Source organism: Phalaenopsis equestris, unplaced genomic scaffold, assembly GCF_001263595.1.
Source record: "Phalaenopsis equestris unplaced genomic scaffold, ASM126359v1 Scaffold000226, whole genome shotgun sequence".
Classification (NCBI taxonomy): Eukaryota; Viridiplantae; Streptophyta; class Magnoliopsida; order Asparagales; family Orchidaceae; genus Phalaenopsis; species Phalaenopsis equestris.
Window position 1 is genome coordinate 395182 of NW_018164668.1, and position 23604 is coordinate 418785.

At 37.4% G+C, this 23604-nt stretch overlaps 1 protein-coding gene across 1 annotated transcript in view; it reads left to right on the forward strand.

Moving 5' to 3' along the window:
* LOC110023657 (WD and tetratricopeptide repeats protein 1) overlaps window positions 1-23604 on the forward strand; it is a 134720-nt gene that overhangs the window by 68657 nt on the left and 42459 nt on the right. The window contains 1 exon segment of the mRNA XM_020723170.1: window positions 15896-16236. Coding sequence (XP_020578829.1) covers window positions 15896-16236 — 341 coding nt within the window.

Genomic DNA, 23604 nt, shown 5'->3' on the forward strand with positions numbered 1-23604 from the left:
GAATTCACTTTTGAATGATTTTTTCTTCGTTTGAAAACAAGTGGTTGCGGCATTAATGTATCTTTCTACTGTTAGCCGTGTCACACAATTGTAATATGCTGTGAAGCGCTATGTTCATTGCTATGCACACATGTTTTATTATTGTTTTTGCTTCAGTATTCAAAGTGCAAAGTTAAGCGATATTTTTACTAACTAGAGCATTCATATTTTTTATATCATTTATACATATATTATTTACATACGATAGTTATTTAGTTAATCTAACTTTTGGCTACATCAGGTTAACTTTTTTGATAAATATGAGGACACATTCAATAATAATAAATTTTTTATTTGAAAGAAAAAAAAATCAAGTATATAAATGAAATAAATATTAAAAGTATTGGATCTGACAGAAGGGCTGAGAAGAAAGCTGGAAGAGGAAGGGGAAAAAGTTCACTATCAACTTGATAAATCAGGGGCTAGAACTTGTCTCTCCTCAACCCCTATTTATATGCAGAGATTTGGGTTTGATTGCTACAGAGGAAGCTGCATGATAAGCTATGCGTGTAAAAAATACAAAATGTAAGTACAGGAGTGGAATTGGACTGGTAGTTGGCCTTCTGCTTGAGAGGAAGTCATTAGATAGCTTTTCAGGCTTGGTTAATTATTTAGACTGAGTCGGTTTGTCGAGTTCAAATTAATTCTAACAAGATCATGATTTTTGTAGATATGTTCCTCTTAATCTTTTGATGATTTTGCCTCAATCTTAGTGAATAAGTTCCTCAACTGGTTTGGCAAGTTCTCATGAATCTATTTGGCGAGTTTATCTTCAGCTTGACTGATAAACTCTATTTTGTTTCCCTGGATGCGGCCAGTGGATACATTTGATTGTTCTGGTGCGTTTATCCTTGGTTTTTATTGACAAGTGTGTGTTCTTGCCTTTCACTTGGCTGAGTCCACCTTTAAGGTATACATAAATGATGTAAGATTACTAAAGATTCAAGAATATACTCATGGGATTGAGTGACCAGTTAGAGACTGAGAGATGGAGGTAGTGTACGAGGAGGAGGGAATGAAGATGAATATAAGGAAACATTTCTAAGGGAAACCTTGTATGCTAGAAGCTATTGGTGCAGTAAAAGAACTAGTTAAAAACATAAGGAACAGGCAAGGGAGTGAGAGTTAAGTGAAAAACCGCCAAGGAAAGACTTGCTCCAACAGGAGTGAATGGAGAATTAATGACAAACAACTCGATAACTGCAAGAAACAATGTGGACGAACAAACGATCATATCAGGTATTGTGGCCAATGCTGAATAAAATCATTTAACTTGAACTAGGTTTGATCTAAGCAAGATTTGAGTGCATATTGCTAAGACACAATGCGGTGAAAGGCTGAGACAAGTTGCCTTGCTATCAGCATGCATGGGGCTGAATTGGCGGGAGGAATGAACTGGTTCAGCCTTGGTTTGCAAGGGGCCGGATGGTCCCTTGCCCGACTTGAAATTGCTTCCCAAAGGGGAGTGGTCTTCCCCCCTTAGCTATCTATTACTATATATTCCATGTTCTTTGTTTAGGGTTTTTTTTTGAGTTTTTGCTGATTTCATATTTCTCGTTGTCAGCGTTTCTCTCTTCCTAGGGCTATATGCAAGGACAGGTGATGCTCCGGTTGTATCTTGCTCCAAGGTGGTAACTATCTCCCCACAACCTCTCGACTACTTCCTCTCCCTTGCACCAACCTTCCCTGCATCTCTGCCGTTAAACTTACTGCCATAACCTTAGCCCTCTAACCTGCACAAACCCCATTACCTCCTTCCCTGCTGGCCTTAATCCTTTCTACCTCCCCACCTGTTGTCGTAAACCCTTCCCACAACCCAAAGTGCTGTGATAATCTCATCTCTATCCCTTTTGCTACCACTGACAACCTCTGTCTACCTTCTAGCTGTTGTCTTCACCCCTTCCAAAGCCCTTTGCTGAACCCGCAACCTCAACTTGCAGTCTACTTGGTGTCTAGCCGCCACCCATCACCTTCGTCCGCTCCCTAGGGTAATGTGTGTATTTTTTTCATTGTTGTTTTTATTATGAGAACCTTGTTATTGTAGTTTCCCGTATTTGACGATATTATTTTCAGTTTGCTGCAATTTAGGTTAACTCCGATATCAATTGGTATTAGCGCTAACCTAATTCTAGTCCTATCCTAGGGTTACCTAACATCAATCCCTACCCAAACCAACTTCCTCCCACCAAAAATTTTCTTTCCTACACTCAACCAGCTTATCCAATTCCCCAAACCCTAATCATGCCACGAAGGAGGTACATGCCAGAACTTGCCTGGAACAAGATATAGTGAGAGATTTGTTGCCTTCAGCAGAGGCTCGTGGAGATTGATAATAGAATCCATGGGAAAATTTCCCTCGATCGTGATGAAGAAAGTCAAAGATGAGAGAGGGACAAGGACCTGAATCCATTCCATAGGGAAGACATCAGTGATGAGGAAAACAGACCCCGATATTTTGGAATCCAAGAGGAAGCTACATATGGAGGACACTTGTATTTGGAATCAAAGGACCTATCAGGGTTTGATGGAGGTATGAATTCAAACAACTTTATTGAATGACTGCAGACAATTGAGAGAATCTTCGAGTACAAAGGAATGCGCGAGGATAAAAGAATAAGGCTCGCAATCATCAAGCTGAAGAAGAGCGCCTCTATGTGGTAGGAAAGTTTACAGAGATAGAGAAAGTGAGGATAGTGACAAGATTACTAAGCTAGAGAAGATGAAGAAGGAGATGCAGAGAAAATGTAACGTCTTTTTTTTTTTTTAACCGAGGAGATGAAACGAACAAAATCAAAGCATGGAGTCAGGCAATGAAGAGTCGGAGGAAGAAGAGGCGAGAGTCAAGAAACTAGTAGAAGGTGAAGAAGAATTGAGAAGCTCCGGAAGCTGAAAAGGGGGGAGAAGAAGCGAAATAGTTGGGAAATCGACTAGGTATGTTCGCCTATAAATTGACGCGAAAGAGGGGGGATTGATACGTAGAGGAATCTAGCCGAGCCGCAGTAAGAGGAAGGAGCATCGTGGAGGGGTGGCGTCGGTGTTTTGCAACGATGAGCCGACGTGGGGTTTGTGCAGAAGAAGAGGAAGCTGAAAGAAGTCCCTCTGTGTGCTTCTCTCGGTCACACCGAGAGATTGACGAATGAGGAAGGGGACATCCTTCGCATGTGGTGTTCGCGTGCAGGTCGAGCCGGGCCAAGGGTACGGGTAAGGACAGTTTTTGGTTAAATAATAATAATAATAATATGATATTTTAAAATATATTTTTTGAATAGAGAAATAAGCATAATAAAATTATGAAAACTTAAAAAATAGTTTATTCAAAGTAATAATTTAATTAAATATTATGTTTATGTTAGGCTTTCAATTTTTAGAAGAATCGACGTCTATGCCGATAGCAAATTAACTATCATTGATGTATGTACTTGTACTTTTAAATTATAGTAAGAATTTTTATCTTCTAAAAAATATTTGCAGTTAATGATATTTGTGGATAATTTGTTCTGATTGAGCTATTCTTTTCTTTATTGGTCATATTGTTGCAAATGTTGTAGCTATTTACTCATGCATCTTAGTATATATTTTATAAAGTATGGTTGAATGTGATGAATACATATATTTATGTTGAATGCTTATATGTGCATGCTTGATTATAATGGAACACCCTTTGACGACACTAGTAGAGAACATTAATGTACCCGTGCATGTAAATGAAAAAAGATATTAATATTGATGTGTTTTAATTGATACAACTTTTAGATGATGCCTCATTTGACGGCTGTATAGATATGAAATGATATTGATTTATAAATATCAAATGTTTATATTGATTTATAAAGAAGCTTAACAAACATACATATTGTTCTTTCTTTTCTACGTATTGTTGTAGTTTAAAAGTATGTGTATTCACTGGCTCTTTAGTTCATAGTTGTTTTAACTGTCTTTTTAGGTTTAACTAAATTATTAAAAAATGAGTGATAGATGAGAAAATATTTCATAAGATTTCGACAACCATCAATGAGGAAATTTTTATGGAATTGCTTTAATTTTATTTATAGCGACTCTTTCATCTCTTAGTTTGTAGACGAATATAAAAAATTAATTCACGTCGTCCGACTGTCGGTACCCGCCTTGGTTAATTACAAGTCTCGGGCTGAGTCGTGACAAAAGTGTTTTCAGAGCCAGGTTAATGATAAATTAATTGAATTTTGATGAAAGAGCAAATAGGAAAAAATATAAGTAAGCTTTAAAATTTAAAATTAACTCCAGGTAATAATTACCCATTCAGACATAGTGATACGCCTGAAATCATAGAAGAAAATTCGATAGAAAATAAAGAAGTACAACTTACTATTAATGTGAACATGAATGTCCTCACCCAAATGATGGTGTGGCAACGACTCAGTTGATTCAAGAGTCCAGATCGCAGCCTACCAGAAGTGATACAATCGCTGTAGATAAGTACTTGAAGATATTTCAAAATTTGTTTCCACCTCTGTTCAAGGGAACCGATGATCCAATTGAAGCGAATAACTGACTAATGAGGATAGAGAAGATATTAGATAACATGACTTGTCCAGATGAAAGAAGATTATCATTGGTGACGTTTGTGCTGCATGTAGAAGTTGAAAGGCGGTGGCGTGGGCAGCGTCAGGACAGGATAGAGGACATACCCCAGAAGATGATAAGTTGGGATGAGTTCGTGGACCTTTTTAGAGAATAGTTCGTACCTTTATCCTCTTGACGACAGATGCAGGACAGTTTCATCAGGTTGAGGCAAGGAGAGAAGACGGTCATGCATTACGAAGCAGATCACTGTACTATCGAGACATACACCACACTTGATAGCTACTGCAAAAGAAAAGTGTTACAAATTCCTTTTGAGATTAAATGATTTTATGAGAAACCATTAGTACCCTTAGAAATCAATGAATACTCGGTATTAGTGGAACGAGCTAGAAGATTGGATATCAACTATTAGCTTACTCGGAAGCGTGATGAGATGCATAAGAGGAGAACAACATAAGAACATGTAGATCACTCAGAAGGATCCATTGAGAAAAAGTCAAAGAATAATTAAGGTGGAGTTAGCAGAGGTACGACTTAGGGTACTGGAGCAATTTGTGTCAAATGCGGAAGAAAACACAGCGGTGAATGTATGATGGGCTTTAACACTTGTTATTGGTGTTGTCAGCCTGGTCATGTAGCAAGATATTGGCCATCTCTTAGCTAGAAAAGCATTGAAGATCCAAACTCTGGTGGAGCTCTGTCACAGAAGTTAGCTGGCGGGCACAAAAAGATGGTCAATAGCAACATTAACCAAGACAACCGTTTCAACCTTAGATATATTCCCTCACTCTGTGAGCCTGAAGAACCAATTGTTGTTGATGGGGGTGAGGTCTGATTAGTTTGGCCTTTTTTCAACATGTTCAATATTGATGTATTCTGAAGTATAGTTGAGTTGCCTTGTATCAAGTCCTTACCTTTATAGTGATTACTTTTCATTCCTAATATTGATCCGCTTAAAGAGACTTCCTTAAGGTTTGTTTATTAATTTCGATGATAAAATTTTTTGTAAGTAGGAAAGATTGTAACGTCTTTTTTTTTTTTTTAACTGGAGAAGATGAAACGAGAACTACCCAAGCGAGGAGTCGGGCAACGAAGGGTCGAAGGAAGAGGAGGCGAGCAGTCAAGAAACCAAATAGAAGGGGAAGAATAATCAAGAAGCTCGGGAAGCCGAAGAGGGGGGAGAAGAGGCAAAAGGTTCGGGAAACCAAATAGGTATGTTTGCCTATAAATTGATGCGAGAGAGGGGGGGGATTGAGACGTAGAAGCAACCCTACTGATTTACCAGGAATGTCGGACGATGACGTCAAGGATTGCACCGCTAAGGATGAGTTGCGCGGTCGATAGAAAAGGGAAGTCGAAGGATCTGTTGTGGTGAGCAGAGGAGAGGAAGGTGTTGCTACTTCATCAAGATTCGTAACGAGGAATCCAGCCGAGCCGGTGTGGGTGTTGTGCAAAGGAAGAGGGAGCAGAAAGAAGTCCCTCTGTGCGCTTCTCTGGATCGAACCGAGAGATCGACAAAGGTGGAATGAGATATCCTTCGCATGTGGTGCCCGCGAGCGGGCCGGGCCAGGCCAAGGGTTTAGGTAAGGATAGTTTTTAGTTAATTAATAATAATAATAATATATTTAAAAATATATTTATTGAATATAAAAATTAACATAATAAAATAATGAAAATTTAAAAATAATAGTTTATTTAAATAAATTAATTAAATGTTATGTTTATGTTAGGTTTTCAATTTTTAGAAGAATTATCGTCAAGACTAATAGAAAATTAAGCGTCATCGATGTGAGTACTTGTATTTTTAAACTACAGTAATAATTTATTTCTTCTCAAAAATATTTGCGGTTAATGATATTTGTGAATGCTTTATTCTGATTGAATCATTTTTTTCTTTATTCGTCATAACGTTGCGAATGTTGTAACTTTTTACTCATACATTATAGTGTATGTTTTATAAATTGTGATTGAATGCGATGAATACATATGTTTAATGTTGAATGCTTGTATGCGCATGCTTGACTAGGATGGTTGATGGTATTGGTGGGGAACATTAATGTACTCGTGCACATAAATGTAAAAGAATATTGATATTGATGTGCTTAATTGACATATTTTTTAGACGACGCCTCATGTGACGATTGTATAAATATGAAATGATATTGATATGTAATAGTATATACCCTTTTAAATAATATATCAAATATTTATATTGATTTATAAAGATGTTTAACTGACATGCATATTATGTTTTTTCTTGTGTTGTTGTAGTTTAGAAGTATGAGTATTTACTGACTCTTTAGCTCACAGTTGTTTTAACTGACTTTTTAGATTTAATTAAATTATTAAAAAATGAAAACGAGGAAATATTTATAAAAGACGTGAATATCCATCAATGAAGTAATTTTAGTTATACTACTTTAATTTAATTTATGGTGGCTTTTTCATCTGTTAAATTCTAGACGAATATAAAAAATTTAATTCACATCGCTCGACCGTCTCTACCCTCTGTTAATTCCATTGCCCGGGCTGGGTCGTGACAGAAAATAACTACCTCCTCATTACCGCTAGAATATGTTTCTGAGACTCTACTACCTGCAATAGATAGACCCATCGGTGGAGTATACAAAACATTTTGACTAGCTAAAGATGAAGTGTGAGTTGTTCGGGCATGAGTAACATATCATTGCCCGTTATTTAGGGAGCCGAAAGCTTGTTATCGACAAAGTGATTCAGCTGCAGCTCTATCGGTCTCTGGGAGATGTCCAAACCTTAACTTTGAAGGTGGAAAGACAAAGAAGCAGAGCATGCAACAATCCTCCTTCAGATAACAGTCCTCATTTATGCAATCACCTGCAGCTACAACTATCAACAAGGGTACCTTTGGAGGAGTTGGAAAGACAATACTAAGAAGTGATAAGAAAAATTTGAGTGGAAAGAAGCTGAAACGAGTTGTTTGTTCAGTATAATGCCTGTTAGGAGATGCTTCAGATTCCACGACTACGGACATAAAGCTTACATCTGTCCCACGAGTCGAGTTGTCTCATTCATGGAGCAGGGCGTTGTCGAGGAAGTGGAGGAAGACGAATCATAGGAGAATTCAGAGGAACTTCAACTCCAGGAAGACGAGTGAGAGATGCTTATCACACAGAGAGTTTTACATATGGAGCCAGAGAAGGATCATTCATTGTTAAGGTGCAGTATTTTTGCACTAAGTGTGTAGTGTAAGTAAAGTTTGGAGTTTGATTATCAACAGTGAGAGCTGTGAGAATGTAGTATTCACGTGATGGTGAAAAAACTGGGGTTGACCGCACAAAGGCGTTCTCAATCCTATTCTCTTACCTAGTTGAAAATAAGAAATACGATATGAGTGGATCAACAATGGTTGGTTCAATTTTCGATTAGGGATCAATTACAAGAGCTAGCGTGGTGCGATGTGGTCCCTATAGACATGTGTCATATTCTGTTGGGGGAGGCCATAGTAGTCCAACCTCAAGACCTAAAATAAAGGCTTCAAGAATACTTATTCATTTTAAAAGGATGGAAGACACATCGTGCTTTTACCTGTTAAGGATTCGAGAGGCGAAGGCGTCATAGAGGAGACGGTACTCCCGATAGCCACCTTCATGCAGTCGGTTCGGGATGCTCCAGTAGGAATGACATTTGTCCCACTAGAGGGAATTGAGGAGGATATTGAGATACCAACTTCTATACAACCACTGCTATGTGAATTTCAGGATGTGATTGACCAACAATCTTTTATAGGGATTACTGTCACTGAAAGACATTCAACATGCCACAGATCTCATAGCCGAATTAGTGTTAAAAAATCAGCCTGCCTACATATTGGGACCTGTAGAGTACGAGCAGTTGCAACAATAAGAACAATATCTTGTCGCGAGAGCGTTTGTCAATGAGAGTACTAGTTTGTGTGTTGTCTCCGCCCTGATTGTACCCAAAAAAGACGGATTGTGGAGGATTTCTATTGACAACAGGACCATCAATAAGATTACGATCAAGTACTGATTCATTAGACCTCGTCGAGATGATCTCTTGGATAAGTTGCATAGAGCCATTATCTTTTCCAAGATTGACTTACACAGCGAGTATCAACAAATTCGGATGAGACGAGTGGACCAGTGAAAGACCACTTTCAAGACCCGGGATGGATTATACGAGGGGACAGTCATGCCTTTCAAATTGTCTAATGAGCCCAACACATTTATGAGATTGATGAATCAGGTGTTCCGAGTTCATATCTAGAAATTCATGATGATGTACTTCAATGACATTATGGTATACAATGGATCCAAGGAGCACTTAACAGTCTTTGAGGTTTTGCGATTAGAAAAACTATAAGCCCATCCAAAGAAGTGCTACTTTCTGACTGGACGAGTATGTTTTTTTGTTTATATCGTGTATTGCAGACATTCAGATGGATCCTACAAAGATTGATGCCTTTGTGAACTAGACCGCACGACTGTCTTTCACCGAGCTGAGACAATTTTTAGGACTAGCATCATTCTATAGGCGATTCATCAGGAGCTTTAGTACCATCACTGCTCCTCTAAAGGAGCTTTTGAAAGGAGAGTAATTCCATTGGATAGATACAACTCAGACCAGTTTGACGCACTAACAGAGAAGATGAAACAGACACCAGTTGTGGTATTACCAGATTTCAATCCATTGTTCGAGGTGGAGTGTGATGCATCCAACGAGGTGATAGGAGTAGTGCTGAGCCAGGTAGGCCACCCCATAGATTTCTTAAGTGAGAAGCGGAATGAGTCCAGGAGAAAATATAAGACTTATGACAAGGAGTGTTATGCTATTGTGAGAGTTGTTGACTACTGGGGCCACTAACTATTGACGAGCAAGTTTAGTTTGTTCACAGAACATGAGGCTTTCAAATTCTTGAACAGCCAGAACAAACTGAAGGGTTGACAGACGTCATGGGTGGAGTTCGAAGTGTTGTTCTAGTCCGTGCTTAAGCAAAAGACAGGGAGCCAAAACTGCGTAGTAGACATTGAGCCTTCATCGCTTGCTAATCACCACGATGCAGGCTTGAGTTGTAGGCTTTGAGATAGTGAAGGAACTGTATGAGACAGGCGAGGATTTTGAAAAAATCTGGGAGTAGTGTCAAGAGAAGTCTACCGAGCAGTACTATAGAGTTGATAGTTACTTGTTTTTCCTGAGTAAATTGTGTACTCCTATATGTTCTTTGAGGGAGTTCGTTGTTCAAGAAAGCCACTATGAATTGCAAAATACTTTGCTAGGGATAAGACTCTCACACTTGTGATAAAACACTTTTTTGTTTTCAACTGACAAGAGATATGCAGCGACATGCTAGATAATGTTGGATTTGCCATCTTGCCAAAACCAGGTGTAAAGTGTTGGACTATTCACCCCATTGCTAGTAATGGAGGCCCTGTGGGAGGATATTAGCACAAATTTTGTGGACGATCTCCCAAGGACTCATCGGAACAAGTATTCCGTGATGGTTGCGGTGGATCTATTCTCGAAGATGACGTATTTCGTACCCTGTCACCGGACATTGGATGCATCGCATGTTGCTGATTTGAACTCTAGGGAGCTTGTGAGGCTACTTGGGATACCCAATATTATTGCTTTCGACAAAAACATCAAGTTTCTGACTCACTTATGGAAGGCCCTATGGGGGAAGCTCAACACTAAGCTTCAATTCGATTCAGCTGCTTACCCATAGACAGACAATCATACGGAGGTAGTGAACAGAAGAAGCCTTTGGAATCTTCTGAGGCGCTTTGTGGGAAAGAATATTAAACAACGAGATTTGATTCTGGCTCAAGCTGAGTTTGTTCACAATAGATCTGTTAGTCAGACTACGGGACTACCACTTTAAGATTGTGTACGGGAACAATCCACTCACTTCACTTGACTTGGTACCTCTCATACCCACATCAGAGATTAGTGAGGATGTCGAGGATCAGGTGCAAGAGATTCTGAAGCTCCACAAGGAGGTTGGGAAGGAGATTACTTGGCAGAACTGAAAGTACCAAGCACATGCAAATAAACTAGCAAAAAAGATGACTTCTCAAGAAGGGGACCTAGTGTGGATTTGACATAAGAAAGAGAGGTTTCCATTGGAGGCTTTGGGAAGTTCAAGCTTAGAGCAGATGGACTTTTGAAAATTTTTAAGAGGCTGGATGACAATGTCTACCAGATTTATCATCCAGGGGACTACAATATTTCTGCTACATGGAACCAGAAGCTTCGACGAATGAAGTTGAAGCTCCCATAACCCTAAGAGACTGATGCGGGGCATATGAGGCTAAACCGACGTGAGGGTTGAACTGGTTCAACTATGGTTTTCAAGCGGCCGGTCGGTCCCTTGCCTTTCTTGAAATTTCCGCACAAAGGGGAGGGTCCTTCCCTCGAGCTATCTACTACTACGTATATTCCATGTTTTGTGTTTAGAATATTTTAGTTTTTGCTGATTTCAGATTTCTCGCCGTCAGTGTTTCTCCTTTCCTAGGCTGTATTCGAGGATAGGTGATGCTTCGACTGTATCTTGCTCCAAAGGGGTTACCATCTCCCCACAATCCTGTGAATACTTCCCCTCCCTTGCCGCTACCACCCTATATGAGCTCCAACCTTCCTGCTTCCCTGCTGTCACCCTCATGCTGCCCAACCTGCTGCCATAACCACCTTTGCCTTCCAATCTGCAACCGCAAACCTCATCACCTCCTTTCCTGCTGGCCACAACCCCTTCCACCTCCCCACCTGCTGCCGTAAACCCTTCCCATGATCCAACCTGCTGCCGTAATCCCATCTCCATTCTTCCTACTGCCACCATTCTCTGCCTACCTTCCAGCGTTGTTTCCACCCCTTCCAAACCTACAACCCCCAGTCTGCACCCTACCTGCTGTCTAGCTGCCACTCGCTATCTTCGTCCTCATCCTAGGGTGTTGTGTGTGTGCGTGTGTGTGTTGTTGTTGTAGTCATTTCTATTAAGAGAACCCTGTTAATGTAGTTTCCCATATTTTTCAATAATATTTTCATTTTGTTGAGCTTAATTCTTGTTTCAATGCACTTCGAAGGCAAGCTATGCATCGCATCACTTTGATTTAACAAAATATATTTTGTTTCTCTAGGTTCTAATTCATATGAATTTTATCATGATTGTCCTCTTCCTAGGGTGTTGTGTGTGTGTGTGTGTTGTTGTAGTCATTTCTATTACGAGAACCCTGTTAATGTATTTTCCCATATTTTTCAATAATATTTTCATTTTGTTGAGCTTTGGGTTAATTCTTGTTTCAATGCACTTCGAAGGCAAGCTATGCATCGCATCACTTCGATTTAACAAAATATATTTTGTTTCTCTAGGTTCTAATTCATATGATTTTTATCATGATTGTGTGCGTTCATAGCTCAACCAAAGATTTAATGAGAAGATTGATGAGGTCCTATTGGAAGGAAATACTATTTGAAACATTTATAGAGGGCTTTGAAACTTTAAAAATTCTTAGGGAATCTGATTAATGAGATTTGGTGAAGCTAGGTTGACATCACCTGGCACGAAATTTGTAAAAAGGGAAGTTGTTGCTACTTTTAATGGGTGTTTTTTTCTCTTTTTTCCCATTTTGTTAACAGTTCTATTACAAGAACTTCGAGGCATAATTCTGTGTTTTAAGAGAAATTTGCCCAAAGTTTTGTTGAAAAATTTTTTATCTTTCACTTCTTAAAATTTGAATTTTATTTTGGAAAATTTTTGTCTTTATCTATGTATAGAATTTTTTTTAAAATTTTCTGGAGATCCTTTTTTTTTCATGTAATATAACACCTCTAATCCTAGAATGATTTTCAATGAAATTTTTCTTTTTCTTTATTCAGGAGGTGCTATTGAGGGACTCCACACAGCACTGCGAATTAAAAAAAAATGGATTTGATGCTTTTAAAGATTTTGTTGGTAGGGTGTAACCACGTTGTTTTGTCAATGGAGAAATTTAAAATTAAAACTAACTTTTTTTTTAAGTATAAAAAATTAGGGTGGCCAAATTTATGAGGCCATAGTATTATTTCTTGATTTCAAAATGTAAAAATAGACCAAGAAAAATTGCTTTAATTTCCTTGCTCAGATTTGCTCTATCATATAAGAATAAGTCTTTCACGTTGCTTAAAATTACCGTGCAATCTCTTTGAGGCTAATTCCTGAGACTCACAATTTCTACGATAAAAATTAACATGAAAATTGAGAATAAGTGTTAGTTTACTAACAGATAAAAAGTTGCATGATGAGTTTGGGACATGAAGAACATTATTATAAGATGGGGAGAGATTTGAATTGTACTTATTTTGACTATAATTGAGAATGACCCATCAACAATTTTATAATATTTTTTTTTATGGCATGTTTCTTAAGAAAGTAGGTGTGAAGATCTTGTAGTTTCATTGCTCAATTTTTGATATTGAAAAAAATAATACTATTGCCTTGCTATGCCAAAGAATAGGTAAGATTGAAGAGTTATTGTGGAGAGAGTTTTTGTTGCTGCTCTATTTTTTCATTTGTGAAAGTAGATATTTTTGAGTCAATCTATTGTTTGTGAGGATCTTCAATTATTGTTTGAAGCATTTTGCTATAGGGTTTTTTCTTCAATGTGCTTGTTTTCCTTGAATTTTCTAGAATTGTCTTTTGTGTGCTATGTTTTTTCTTTCCGACAAAATTTGCTCCCTGATGTTTTCCTTCTCTTTCCTCAAAATTTGATCCCAGGAGAATATATCACAATTTGCAATAACGGAATACTTATTGGGTGTTGCTTTACTTATCATCATATTCTTTCTGTATTCTCGGTGATTGGCCTTAGAAAAACTTCAAAGATTGATGAATATGTTTTCTCCTTGAGATTTTTATCCTTCACTTAATCTAGATTGCATATTATTTTGACATGAAACATATAAACATGACCATTCTCCTTTGTTTTTTTTTCACAATGTATAATCATTTGGGTTATTCCACACATCTTCATAGCATTAATCCAATATTTTTGTTCCTTCTCATTGTAATAGATGGTGACTACCCACTCGTTATTTTGATTGTTAATGTCTTCATTTGAATTGAAAGATCTTAGTAGTGTTTTCTCAATCTTAATAGGTTTCACTTACAATATCACTAACATCATTTTGGTTGGAAGGAATATATAGGTTTTTTGCTATAGTTCCCTCCTTCGAGTTCAGGAGCCAACTAATCACCGTGGAGTTCCTAATTTCCATGTCGTGCTCAAGTTATGACACAAGAACAATTGCCAAATGTGTGTAAACTTGCAGGGAGTTTGCACATTCACTTTTTGGAAGCAATGCAATATAAAAGTAATAAATTTTCATTAAAAGTTGATAATAATTATTATTATATCTTGACATATGCATGCATGCATGTATGTATGTATAAATTACATGTAAAGAAATAAGGACATATATAAGTAATAAAGTCTATTAAAAAATTGTTTTAATGGAAGTGCTTCTGTCCCCTCTGTCATGCCTCCCCCTCTGACCCTTTCACCCCTCCCTTATTGGCATCTCTCTCTTGTATTTTATTCTTCATGACAACTCTGTTGAAATCTCCCTCTCTAAATGCTTTTTTGGTCTCCCTCTCCTCTAATTGTTCCGCCCATTCTCGTGGAAACCTCACAGTGACCAGCAGAAGAATTAGACGGAAACTTTATGCACCACATATGCAACATAATCTTTTTTCTGGAGTGGGACCCAACTTTTGGGGTAAATTTTAGGTGATTTTGCTCAGAAGCAATCCTGTCCAAAAGCCCTAGGGGCAAATACGTGCATGTAGCTTAGGTAGACTGAGGAATTGGCATGTCAGATGGTGTCACCCAATTGAATGTTTATGATTGAATAAGATCAGGCTAATGGTTTTCGGATGCTGTTTCTTACTGCCAATCAATTATGGATTGACTGTAAATAGTGATGGTACGATATATTTTATGGAGCTTTGGTAGAAACATGTCATTATGAGAATGCTTTAAAGGAAAACGTGTGAACTAAAATGAGATGTTCAAAAAATTTTTGGCAAAAGCATTAAAATAATCCGCAAGGCACATTTCTTCATAACAAATGACTTCATAAATAAAATTAAATGGACATTAGTTTTCTTTAACATTGGGATGGAAAAATGAAACTTTTTTTTTTTTGGTTATCTTTATCATCTTCTACATTTGTTATCTTTATCATCTTCTACATGTATGAATCAACTGTTTTTTTAAGCGTCTCCACATCCATAACTTTTAGTGATTACTCTTTGAGCCACTTGTTTAGTTGCATTTTTTTGAGATTATAATAACTATGGTTGCTGTATGACAAGTTTAAAGTATATAACTTTCTAGAAACCGTTAGTTTAGGGGTCACTTGGGATCAGCTTTGATTTTGATTTTTTGTTTTTATTTTGTTTTGTTTATGTTTTGACTTAAAAATAAAATATATTTGTTATGGTATAAGATGTTTAGTTGTTTAAAAAACACACAGAAAATTTTTTAAATTTTTTTCTTTAAAAATATAAGTTACTTTGCATTAAAAAAATAAAAACTTGCAAAAAAATGCACTAAATAACTGTGATTTTAAAATAAAAAATAAAAAATAAAGAATAAAGGTGATCCAAATCATGCCCTTAGAAATGTTAATCAAACATTAAGGGGCCATTTGGGATCACTTGTGTTTTTTGTTTTTTAATTTTTTTTATTTTATTTTAGTTTATTTATGTTTTTACATAAAATAAAATATGTTCGGTATGTTTTAACATGTTTATTTATTTTTAAAATGCTCAAAATAAATTTTAGATGTTTTGATTGATTTTAAAAATAAGCTAAATCGTTTTTTAAAACAAAAATTAAAAACATAAATAATGCACTAAACAAGCATGTTTTTAAAATAAAAGCAAAAACAAATACAAAAAATAGAAAACAAGGTGATCCGAAACATGCCCTAAGCTGTTGGAGGTTTAAAGTTTTCTTTGAAATGTAATTGAACAATCTTAATTTAATTGGAGTAGTCACGCTTGATTATTGGGTATGGCAATCTTGAAAGCATTGATAGATTAGATTACCGAATATCATTCTATCTAACAATTTTTGCTGTTTATTCTGTTCTATATGTTTTTCATGTTTATTTTATAGCTTTCTTATATCCATTTGTTGATTATACTTAATATTCTTTTTGGATCCTGCATCTCTGTTAAACTAGTACAGGTGACATTTAAATAGTTTTAATCTTTTTGATTTTAATAAAAGTTTTTTACACATTTACCATCAAACAGCGGAAGCAGAAAAGAATAAAGAAGGCAATGAGGATCCAACTCGGGGAAGGGTGCGCCATGGAAGATTGAGGTCATTGAGTGATCTACTCTACCCAAGAGAATTCAACAATGAGGATTCCCCAGAGGGTCATGAATTTGAGAGAGTTGATTCTGACTATGATGATGAAATGGAAGTGGACTTTGAAACTTCAATATCTGGGGATGAAGCCCATTACAATGATTCAAACATTTTCCGTGGAAGTTTAAATTTGAGATTTCACCAAAGAAATGATTTAAACATTGAAAACAGTGTTGCCAATGGTTTTCATGGCCCCTCAGCTCAAGATGAGACTTCTTATGAGGTTTGTTCTCTTTTCCAGAGGTTTCATTTAGGATTTATGTTGTTCAGGTGACACTGACGTTCAAATCAAGGTGGTTGGGATATGCTTCATTAATTTAACATGTTTCTATATGAATAATTTGGACATAGTGTCAATTATCATCCCAAGTCATCCTTCATCTCAAACTTTTTCATCATATTTTTTTGCAGATTTTGGCACTATAAGTAGTAGTTTTACTTGGGTCTTTAGGGAGGGTTTTTTTTTGGCTGAATTTTATGATATGATAATGCTATGAATATTATATGTTCAATTATAAAAAATAGCCATATTTCAAGACAATTACAAGTGATCAAGTCCTTCTTTCGTAAAGCCAAAGGTTGGACCATCCAACGGTACAAAAAAGAAGATGCCACATGAGGCAGAAAAGCACTCATTTGGACTGTCTTGCTTGAAGCTTAGTGAAAACCCGTGAGTGTCAATGTATATATTTTTATTGTCTCCACATTTGGTGAATGGGTTTTGAAATCTACTATCTATCCAAACATATCATTCATTATACTCCCAACAAAATCATCAGGCTGTAGAGAAAAAAAAAAAGGAAAGAAAGAAGCGCAGGGCATCATTACTGCCCCTCTTTTGTTTTAGGAGGGAGAGGGGAAACCCCTTAGAATGAGAAAATCAAATTCCATTCTCTTACTAGCAGAAGAAGAGATCATCTTTGTTGGGCTAGTAAGACCAAGCACGAAATACTTAGGGAGGTTATATAGTAACAATAACATTAGGGGATGCCTTAAAAGTTCACTTCCGCCAATATTCATAAGATTCTGAGCTAATCCACACCTTTTTCGTTGGCATGACAGCATTCATTTCTTCTAAAGTACTAAATATTGAATGACGCGGGTGTTTGTCAACGATTACAAGGCCTTCTGTCCAAGCCCTTTTTGGGGGTTTCCAGGAAGAACTGGCCTAGATGGTTCAAGGCCTAGCCAGGTCAGGTCTTTGCCATCCTCGAAGGGATAACCAACCATTTTTGGGCTCCCATTTTTTTGCTTTAATTGAGATTAAGGTTTCTTCCGCTGTTTTGCTATAAATATTTGTTTAGAGATTGCATTTGGGGACTTTTTTATGGTTTCAATGTTATTGGAGACTTTCTTCTCTGCAGTATTGTTTCTTATTTTCTCTTAAGTGGTGTGGCTATATCTTAATTGAGAGCAGGTGGTGGTACTTCCTTGTTAAACGTACCTCCCCTCCCTTGCCTTGATCGCCTCTTGCTTGCTTTTTTTTTCTCTCTAAGGCAGCAGCTGTTGTCTATTTCCTTCTTGCAAAACCTTGTCTATTCTCAGGTTTGTCCCCTTATTATTCTACAAACACCCGCAACCCTTGTATTAATCATCATACACTATCTAGGAACTCTAAATCGTTGTTATTGAAGGTTTCAAGAGACGAGCAGTGGCAACATCCGCCTGCAATGGTTTAGTGGAGACAACATCTAATGGGTACAAAGTAGATTTATTCAAAAAAAAAAAAAAGAGTTATTGAACCTAAGAGTTATTGAACCTAAGGGAAGGGCAATCCAAATAGGCGTGGTAGGTGTTCTACAGATGCATTAAATTGGAGACAACATTAAGATACATATCTGTAAACCACTGACATAGGAGGTACATCTAGAGAAGATTCTGCTGTAGTGTGCATTTGAGTATAGTCTAATGATGTGCCAAGAATCAATAAACTCAATTGAATGTTTGCCCACTCGGTACAAATTTAATAAGAACTAGTGACTGTCATTCACATGTGAGCAATCCAAGGAGAATTGTCTTACAATAGAAAAAGAGAGTGGCCTAACAAGTGTGAAACCTCTTAAATAGAAGTTGATCTCTTAAATATTGAGATAACTTTTGGTGTAATAATTGAAAATTTATTAGAAACTCAAAAATTAAATATGCTTTTCAAGAGCATTCTCGCGATGGGTGACTTCTTGGGAAGCTACACCAATGGGTCAAAATTGTGTAGCTATTAGGCCAAAACGGATAATATCTCAACGGGTGAGAGTTCACACTTTTACAAATGGTACTGGAGCGCTATACTGGTTTGAAGATGAGAATTAATTATTATACAAAACAAAGTGTTATGTTATGAGAGTTCTCCCTTTAACCATAGCTGGGATAATAAGCTCTCACCTCTAGAATCATATTTGATTCGTAGATGATTTTGTGTTAAAGTTACTAACGGGGACAACATTTACTTGAAGTATGAGAAATTATGAAATTCCTTATGTAGAATGAAGATGAACTCTTAAATATCGAGATTTTTTTTCGGTGGAACGGTTGGAAATGCTTGGGCAGGAGCCTTCTAGGATGTGGGTATACTGATGTGTCAAAACAGTGAAGCCATTAGTCCAACCCGACTAATATCTTGATGAGTGAGAATTTGTATTATTACAATTTTGTAAACCTTTTTAAGTAACTTTGTATTCTTTTTAAGTAGAATAAAACTAAACTCTTTAACATTGTCGTTCTCTTTAGTTTTATCATTGAAATTTTAATAGTAAGTGTGCTCGGAGCACTCCTAGGACACGTGTCCTTCTGGAAAGTTACACAAGTGGGATAAAATCGTGAGACCATTAAGCTAAAGAAAATAATATCTCGATGGGTGAGAGTTTAGATCGTTACAAATGATTTTAGAGCATTACATCCGTCTGAAGATGAGAAGCAAAGGTCATTAGAATGATGCGTTGTTATGGGAGTCACCTCTTGACTTCTAGATTTGATAAAATGTTACAATATAGGAGCCAACTCTTGAATCTGTAGGGTCTATCTTTAGGATCTTATTCACCTGGTAGATGATGAGTTAAGAAAACTAATGAGGATATCAGTTACTTAAGCGGGGGAGGTTATGATATCCATTAAGCAGAATGAATCTGAACATTTATACATCGAGGTGCCTTTTATTGTAGCAATTAAAATTTTATTAGAAACTCTAAAGTTCAGCGTAGAAAGGTGGGAGTACTCCTGGGATGTGTGACCTCTTTTTAAGTCACAACAAGGGGACAAAATTGTGATGTCTTTAGGCTTGAATATCTTGTTGCATAAGAATTCAGACTGCCACAACAAGCTTAGATATCTCATAAAAAAAATAGTATATATTCCCCTTAATATGATGATGGTTTCTTATGTATTGTGGGAATTGAATCTTTAGGAAAATAGAAATGAAATTGGTTGATCCACTCAACTTTTTCAAATGAATAAAAGTTGAGCAATAGGTGGTGCAATAATCGAGAAATCAATGGGGCCTCTAAGGTAATAAACACAAAAGGGAGAAAATGTGATGTAATCAATGAAGCCAATGAGATCGTATGAGCATCCAATGAGGGGATAGATTGTGGTAGAATAGGGATAATAGAGTTGGAGAGTTGGAGAGTTGGAGAGTTGGTGAGACCTACTCGATAGTGACGAAGAAAATGTGACGAGGATCTCAAACGGGGGAAGAAATTTGCCAGAATGGGAGGATGATCATCAAATATGGAGAAGAAATACATGGAAAACCATAGAGGCATGCCAAGATCCATAGCGATAACAACACATGCAATCACATGTGAGCTCACGAAATTGTATTAGCGTGCAACCACACAAAAGTGTGTGAAACTACCTAAACCCAAGGCTGGCACATGAGAAGCACGTAATTGGCCAAACTCTGGAAAACATGCAACCGATGAAAGCACAAGCCAAGATAAATCAACAAGGGTGAAAATTCACCAAACCTGCTCAAACATGACGATGATCTTAGTGATGGGAGCTAGGGCAAACCACAAGTTGGGGATATGCTAGTGTAGAGTTGAAATGATTTGAGGTCTATGGAGAGAGCGATTCCGAAACTTGTTCCCTATTAGGTTAAGAAATTTCAGCAAGTATCACTAGTCGTATCTCAACTATTTGGGGTCATGCTTTTGACGCTCTTTTTTGTTTCTTTTTTTGTTGAGCACCCTTTTTATAAATCATTTTAAACAACTATGCTTCTTATGTTAGGTATAACCCTTTTTTTTTTCTAATTCTCTAACATTATATTTATTTGCTTGTAAATTGTTTGTTGTTCATGTCCTAAATTTTTATCAATCTATTTTATTTCAATAGAGGTCACTCCCGTTGTTCGTCTAATATAATTATTTACTAATTGATTTTTTTAGTTTTAAGACAAATCTATCTCAATATTTTTATGTATCTCATTCTCAACTTGATATGAAAGATTTATAATGAAATTTTATGTAATATGCAACATTACCACTCTATATAAAGTTTTCTTTTTAGTCTTCATGATAACATCTTATCACATATAACTCTTGAGATACTTCTCCATTTTAACCGATCATTCTCAAATAGTGATGTTATAGCTTCATCCATATCAACAATTTTCTGTATAAAAGATGATGTAGAGCTCCCCTAAGGGGGAGGGCTGAGCCGACTGAAATTAGTTGAACCTGTTCAGACAAGAGGAAGGCAGGGACGACCGATCCATCTTGATGGGTTACGGTTCCTCCCCTCCTATATTTTACGGGGTTAGGGCCCAATTTTTTACTTTGAGATTTTTGTCATTGCCGTCATTCTCTCCCTATTTGGGGTTGTATCCAAGGAAAAGTGATGCTCAAGTTGTTTCCCGCGCCAAGATGGTGATTACCTCCAAAATTTCTTTACCTTTGCATTGTCTATTTCTGCAGCCTTCCACCTACCAGCTAGCTACGCAAACCTTCTATCGAGTTGCCTAATATTGCAGCAACCCTCTTTCCATTCTTCAGTTGCGGCTAACCTCTCTTGACCTCTTTGTTGATGCCTCAAACCCTTTCATACCTTCCAGTTGCTGTAGCAACACCATTTCCCCCTGTTATGGCCGCAACCTCCCACCCATTAACCTACCTACTGTCCAACCATCACTTATCACTTTTGCCCTCACCTTAGGGTGTTATTTGTGTTTTTTTGTCATTTATTTCATTTCTGTTCTAAGAACCTTTTTTTTTGTAGTTCCACAATATTTTTGAAATTATAATTTTAGTTCGTTGTGATTTGGGTTATTTCCAGTATCAATTGGTATTAGAGTGAGCCTAAACTTAGTCTTATACTGGGTTTCTTAGCATTTGTCTTGCTGAAACCACCCCCAAAAAATTTTATTTCTTATCTCCAATTATTTTTTCCAATTCCCAAGCCATAATCATGCCACAAAGGAGACACATGTTGGAAACTACCTGGGAAGAGATACAACGAGAGATCCGCAGCTTTAGCAGAGACTTACAAAGATTGATGTTGAAACTCAAGAGAAAATTACCCTCGATCATGATATGAAAAGTTGATGAGGAGAAAATAGGGAAGACTTAATTGATGAGAAAGACGGGCCCCGACTCTTTAGAATTCATTGTTAGAGGAGGCCAATAGAGGAGACAACATACGGGGGATACAGAGATTTTGGAATAAAATTCAATTTACAAGAGTTCGATGGATGTATGAATCCATACAATTTTATCGAATAACTGCGGTCAGTTGAGAGAATCTTCGAATAGAAAGAAGTACCAAAGGGTGAAGCTTGCAACCATCAAATTGAAGAAGAGTGTGTCATTGTGGTGTGAAAATTTATATAGATAGAGAGAAAGGGTAGTGATAAGATTACCAAATGAGAGAGATGAATGAGATACATAAAAAATACTTACCGCCCTATTACTGTCGGGATATGTTTTTGAGACTCCACCTACAACAGTGAGACTATTAGTAGAGGAGTTCACGATACAGTTTGAATAGTTGCAGATGAACTGTGAGTTTGTCGAGTTAGAGGGACATACCATAGTCGGTTTTCTGGGGGGGCCTGAAGCCGCTATCAGTAACTTTGTACAAATGTAGCTCTTTGGTTACTGAGAAATATCCGGACCTTATCTTTGAGAGGGGAAAGATAACAGAAATAAAGCAAACAGCAACCCTCCTTCAGATCGCTACCAACAATGATACAACTGAAGGAAGGGGGAGGCTGAACTGGGTAGTGATAGGGTAGATGTGAGTGGGAAGAAGCCTGAAAAGGGTAGCTTGTCCGGTACAATACCTGCTAGGAGATGTTTTATATGCCACGACTACGGATACAGCCTCCGACTATCCCACGAGCCGAGTTATTTCATTCACGGAGCAGGGTGCCGTCGAGGAAGTGGAGGAAGAGAAAGCAAAAGAGGATCCAGAGGAGGAACTTCAACCGCAGGAAGATGAAGGAGAGATGCTAGTCATAAGGAGAGTCCTACAAACAAAGCTGGAGCAGGATCATTCATGGTTGGGGCATAGTATATTCCACACCAAGTGTACGATGAAGGGAAAAGTTTGCAATTTGATTATTGACGTGAGAGCTTCGAGAATGTAGTATCCACTTTGATGATGAAAAAATTGGGGTTAGTTACACAGAAACATCCTTAGTCGTGGTTGAAAAGGGGAAACACGATATGCGTGGATTAACAGTACTTTGTTGAGTTTTCTATTAGAGATTAGTTATAGAAGCAAATGTGGTGCGATGTGTTTCCTATGGATGCTTCACATAATTTTTGTAGGAGGCATGACAGTTCAACCACAAGACCCGACACAACGACTTCAAGAATACTTATTCATTTTGAAAGAATGAGTGATGCATCGTGCAGGATGCGAGAGGAGTATACATCATAGAGGAGACAATAGTCCTGAGAACCACCTTCATGCAGTCGGTTCAAGAGGCTCTAGTGGCAATGACTTTGGTCTTATTTGAGGGAACTAAGGAGGAGGTTGAGATTCTTGTGCCTATACAGCTACTGTTATGTGACTTCCAGAGCATGATGATTGACGATCTTCCAGAGGGATTGTCGTGACTAAGGGACATTTAACATGCTATAGATCTCATACTTGGATCAATATTGCCAAACCGATCGGCATACAAACCAAAGTCTGCAAAGTACGAGAAGTTACAATGATAGGTATAGGATCTCATCGTGGGAGGTTTGGTCCGAGAGAGTACTAGCCTATGTTGTTCCCGCCATGATGGTTTTCAAGAAAGACGGATTGTGGAGAATGTGCATTGACAGTTAGGCCATAATCAAGATTACTATCAAGTACCGATTTCCTATACCTCACCTGGGTGATTCTTGGTAAGTTGCATGGAGCCATTATCTTTTTCAATATTGACTTACACAGCTGGTACCACTAGATCTGAATGAAGCCAAAGGATGAGCAGAAGACTGCTTTCAAGACCTGGGATGGATTATGCAAGAGAACATGCATGCCTTTCAAATTATCTTATGCACTTAGCACGTTCATGAGGTTGATGAATTAGATGTTCTGGTCTCACATCGGGAAGTTTTTAGTGATTTACTTTGATGATATTTTGATATGCAATAGATTCGAGGAG